Source organism: Anneissia japonica, unplaced genomic scaffold (assembly GCF_011630105.1).
Source record: "Anneissia japonica isolate Jap-2015-1 unplaced genomic scaffold, ASM1163010v1 scaffold285021_len193445_cov190, whole genome shotgun sequence".
Classification (NCBI taxonomy): domain Eukaryota; kingdom Metazoa; phylum Echinodermata; class Crinoidea; order Comatulida; family Comatulidae; genus Anneissia; species Anneissia japonica.
Window position 1 is genome coordinate 187642 of NW_022718003.1, and position 5706 is coordinate 193347.

The 5706-nt window shown below is 31.3% G+C and overlaps 1 protein-coding gene across 2 annotated transcripts; it reads left to right on the forward strand.

Moving 5' to 3' along the window:
• Positions 1–54: 54 nt before the first annotated feature.
• Positions 55–5614, forward strand: LOC117110404. Of its 2 annotated transcripts, none has more exons than XM_033253099.1 (4): positions 55–720; positions 2141–2203; positions 2739–2999; positions 3511–5614. In XM_033253099.1, exons 1-4 carry the CDS (start codon positions 678–680, stop codon positions 3600–3602), a joined length of 459 nt encoding a protein of 152 aa, XP_033108990.1. In that variant the 5' UTR covers positions 55–677; the 3' UTR covers positions 3603–5614. The 2 variants fall into 2 exon arrangements, with proteins under 2 accessions (XP_033108990.1, XP_033108991.1); XM_033253100.1 differs by having other exon boundaries at positions 57–720; positions 2144–2203.
• The last annotated feature ends 92 nt before the right edge of the window (positions 5615–5706 follow it).

A 5706-nucleotide genomic window follows, 5' to 3' on the forward strand; every position in this document is an offset into this window, starting at 1 on the left:
GGACATTGTTAGCCTAATAAATAGATCATCATATATTTTATAAAATGATAAAGAAAATGTAAACACTTAACTTTTTGTAACCGTGACCATTTCACCTAGAATTTAATCACTTCTCAAATATGTACCGTTCCACTAATTTCTATGATGGTTCATTCTGTAGTTTTCACTTAATCCTGTGATTTTTTGGAATTCCAATGACTTTGACCATCATTTTGATCTATTAATCTCAAAATTTGGTCACCTTCTCCTTATAAATACACTCCACTAAAGTTTATGATGATCCGTTGTTTTTACATACTCATACAACAAACAGACAAATAGACTGAAAAATAGTAAATCCATACGGTAACCTGGGGGAGGTATAATAATAATAATATTAGTAGTAATACTATAGCAGCAGTAGTATTTTAGTAATAATAATAACAACATGAATTTGGTGATGCTCAGGACAGTGATTATAAAAACAATGACATTGAATTCTGGACACATCACAAGTAACATCATAATAAAGACTATCAAACATAAAATATGTAAACCAGAACTTATTGAAACAACGTGTAATGAGCAAAATGAGATGAAAATGTATATATTAAAACAAAATCTTATAACATTATTTTATTATTTCAGGAACACAGTTAATAGTGCCACTGGTTGTGTCTGGTATTTTTAATTTAACTATGCTGATATTAATTGTGGTTTACTTGAAATCATCGTGTACCAGTAAGTGGCTTTCATGATCTAAAAAGAAAAGCAATTTGTTTCGTTATGCCTCTACAATATTTTTTGAATCAATGTAAACATTCAGTTCTAACTAATTCTGCTATGAGTGGTAGATCTGGGATTTGAACCAGCACTCCTAGTGTACATAAAACACTTTAACTAAGGAACACTCGAATTCCTTAGATGGGTAGTATCAACACAGTGCCAATGTTGGTGATATATATTAATTGATTTCTTTCAGCACAAGCTTTTATTGTGAGGATATATTCATGAATATAAGTGTTAGTGTAGCACATGAAACAGAAAAAAGATAGGCATAGTCGGTAGGATCAAAGCAGATTCTTTTAAAACCTCATACTCCTTTCCATTAGCAGCAACGTAACAGAAGAGTAATATAATAAAGAATTTAAAAAAAATAAAACACCTTAACTAAGGAACACTGAGATTCCTTAGGTGGGTAGTATTAACACAGTGCCGATGTTGGTGGTATATATTAATTGATTTCTTTCTTCATAAGCTTTTATTGTGAGGATATATTCATGAATATAAGTGTTAGTTTAGCACATGAAACAGAAAAAAGATAGGCATAGTCGGTAGGATCAAAGCAGATTCTTTTAAAACATCATACTCCTTTCCATTAGCAGCAACGTAACAGAAGAGTAATATAATAAAGAATAAATAAAAAAAACTCATCGGGACTCGAACCCGGGGCTTTTCGCATACATTCATGGCGAACGTCATAACCACGAAGCGTTGTGGTGATCCAATCGCCAGTATTTGAGTTCTTTCATTCGCATAACGTTACAATTCTGATATAGTATTAATATCGCATGTGACTAGACTGTCAGAGATCTTTGTGATCCCTGTTCTATTTTCAGATTGTGATCTCCAAATCTGGTACTTGTATTATATATGTATTTAAAGTATGGCTCACGGATAATATTAGCCCGAAGGTGTATCGAACATAACATCATTATGTTGTAATGATAATATTGATATTATCATCAATGTACTTTATTGATAATAATTATGTATTGTTTGATATTTGTTTTATATGCTTTTACTAATATAATTATTAAAAGTGGTGGTTCACCACATAAAAAAGAAAAACAAGATAGTCATAGTCGGTGGATCAGAGTTTAAAGTATGGCTCATGGATAATATTAGCCCGAAGGTGTATCGAACATAACTTCATTATGTTGTAATGATAATGTTGATATTATCATCAATGTACTTTATTGATAATAATTATGTATTGTTTGATACGGTATTTCTTTTATATGTTTTTACTAATATAATTATTAAAAGTGGTGGTTCACCACATAAAAAAGAAAAACAAGATAGTCATAGTCGGTGGATCAGAGTAGATTGTTTTAAATAAGTTTTAACCACATCGTAACCTTATTTTTCATGGCATCAGCAGATAGACAAGAAGTTAGCGGTAGCCGAGAAGAAAGGCTTCTAATGGTAGAAGTACAAATTGGTAAGAAAATAGTCTAACACTCTCATATATTGTGCTTTTCTCTCTGACGAATGTGTTTTTATCTTTCCTAAGGGATCACCTTGGCGGGAGAGGGAGAGGGGGTCCTGCCCAACTGGTGCCATCACTGTATGCGGGTACAAAAATAGTATGACACTCACCTGAACAAATAAGCATGCCAGTGTACATGCATCAATCTACATCAACTGGTACTGGTATTGGTATTGGATTAGGCATTTATAATGCGCCTCTTCCTTGCGGTTATAGCGCAGTTCTTTTCCCTGGTCATTGGTGCACATGCTCTAAGTGTTCCTGCTGGTAATCAGCGCAGCAGCAGGCAACCCCCACCAGGTTGGGTATACAAACATCGTGGTTCTGAAATACAACCAACTGATTGGGGGGAAAAAAAAAAACAAAAAAAAAACAAAAAAAAACATGTGTTGCAAACTGCTAGTTAGGCCTATGATGTCTTGCATCTCATTCTTGTTTCATATTCTCAAATAGGTTTACATTGCATTTTACTGATATCTCTTTATAGATATAGGCATCAGTGACCATGTCATCGAACTATTGGTTAATAAGATAGGCAAGGATTACCATACTATTGGAATCGCTTTGGAATTGACTCAAGAACAATTAGAACAAATTGATATGAACAACAAGCATGACGTTAGAGACGCTGTTCGAAGCATGCTGTTTGCAGCACGTCGAAAGCATGCTTCTAATAAACAATGTGAAGAGTTTATCAAAGCATTCAAAAAATGCAATAGACAAGATCTTACCGATATCATAATAAACGGTAAGATATACTGCACTGTACTAAAGGTATTGTTATTTCATTTTGTTACCCCTGAGATGTCAGTCTACAACAGAATGAAAGAAGTGTGTTGACTCAGAGGTGACTATTGACTAGGACGGAATTGGTCGAACTTTGCGTGTAAACAGCGTAAACACATTGTAACAGTGTATTGATTGTGTGAACACAATGTTGAATAATGTTAAGATTGTATCGACACTGTATCCATTCTGTGTACACACAGTGCAAACAGAAACTTTTAAAACCATTGCGTAATTGTAGGGACATTTAATCTATGAGTAGATATAGTGCCATGGATATAGATTGCACGTAGATGGTCTGGGAAATAGGCGCACTAGTCCGGTATTAGAACTCATTTAGTACTTAATTTTATACAATCGTTTAAAGGATTTAATGTGCTGATAACATGTAATTGTATATTACTCACGTATTATTCTGATTTTCTAACTTTACATGTAGATAATAATGCACTTCTATTGTGAATTAATTTCAGATGCAAAGGAAAGAGGTGTGGATTTACCAATTGCCACTCCAGAAAACGGAACCGATAAGTGTCTCAAATACACAACTGAGGAGTCAGAATAGCGTTCAACAAACCCCTCATTTTATAGTTGCTCATAGGCTACTTGATAACCACCGGCATCAATTCGATTTTGTTAAATTCTACTCATAATAAAAATGTCTCGTTTTGTAAATTATAAAATAAAATATCAACAGTAAATTTTATTAATAGCAACAGTTTCTTTTTCATTTACGAGTGACCTCTTTTCAAGAAAGGTAAACATATTATGATGTAGGCGGTGTGAGGTTTTTAAGATTTTTAGTTGTGCGTACTACTTTATTAGGCCACACAAATATCGGTGGATCAAATGACAGTTAAAAAAAACAACCCTAAACCACTTGCATAATTTATAAAACAATAATCATATGAAGTTAATATTTATTTTAATAGAGTAGGTCTATTCCGTCTATCGTTGCTTTACCAAAAACTATCCAACTTAACTCAACTATAAACTTAGCAGGTTGACCTAAATTTGAAATACTTTGTAAAATGTAGATATACATTGTTTTTTTTTTTCTTCATCTGTCAGGTTTGCTAAGTATTTTAGAGTATACTTCGCTTGCGCAGGTGTGCCCATGCTGTGGTAGTGTAATTTTTCTGTAAAATGGAATGTGTTAAGGTTCATTTTAGTTCATTTCATTTGACAGGGATGCCAAGTACAGTGTGAGTGTGTTTTATTAGGGAGTTGTTAATTGGACCTATATATGTTTAATGTAATTTTGACCCATTTATTTTAGATGTAGCATTGTCAACTAAGTACACAGTACATGTAAAACGCTAGTTTTGCAGTATAGGTCTACTCATGCTCCTATCATGAGCCTATCTTTAGTTTGTTTAGTACAAATGATTTGAATTTGATAATTTTAATGCTTTTTAGACTTTAATATTCTGTATGGTGCTATTTTTTATATACCTTTTATATGTAATTGACGGAAATATGTTGATTTAATGGTGATTAAATGAAACACACTTCAATAAGATATTTTTTAACAGGTATAAATTCTTACTACTGTTTATGAGTTCTTAGGCTACATTTAACTATTATTAATTATCTATACAATAATTTGATTTATTTAATTAACGCAGAAATAATGCAGGAATATAATTTACTGTAATAGATATATAGGCTTACACTTCATGCAATTAATTGCACATATATTTTTTTTCAGGAACATGGTATTAATGTAAGACCTATGTTGATTTTATTGCTTTATACTAAATACGTCTTCGTTTCATTTTATAATGTACGGTATATATTTTTTTTCATTCTTAAATTTTATATTCAATTAATTATTAATGCTCTTTATATTATACGTTTTGCTACGGCTTCTCCCTATTGTTTAACAAGCCTTTTAGGGTTCAAGAGGGTTTGTTTTTGTCAGCTGTTTTCGATTTTGTTGGTTCATTTTATACTTTTAGCTATTTTGACAAATTAAAAAAAATGATGTATTGTATTGTTTTGGTTTGGTTGATTATCATAGATTATAATTTACGACTGATGATTATGATTATTATCTGATTATTATGAAACTATACTAAATAATTTCATCAGGTTTCAAATATAAATATATGTATAATGTATAAAAATAATTTTTACATGAATATGTCTAATAATAATAATTTTATTTATATTCTATTTGATAATACACAAAACATTTGATTTATGTTTAATTGTTCTTTCGATTATTCCATTTTCTTAAATGCCTTGTCATTTAAAATATTAATCCTAATATTTTGTAATCTGACATCATGCTTTTAGAAGCTTTTTAGAGTTTTTTTTTTGTTGTTGCTTATTTTATTGTGTCTTTTTCATTGTTGAATGACACGCTTTAAAAACATTGATGAATACTATTTTAATGATATGATTTATTGATTGCTATATTATATTTGATATGATAGCATAGTGAGTAAATTTGAAGTACAGTGATTGGTGATGGTAATGAACTGCAACATTCCTAGGCCTATGGCTACTTGGTAATTATTTGTTATTTGTCATTCGTCCAAATAAAATAAACTAAAACCTTGATTTATATAATATTGTTTCGAATGTACCTCACTGTGGCCTATATTTAGAGCTCAGTTTTTCTATGTCTGGTAAAAATGCGAACATCCTAGGCTGTCTATCTC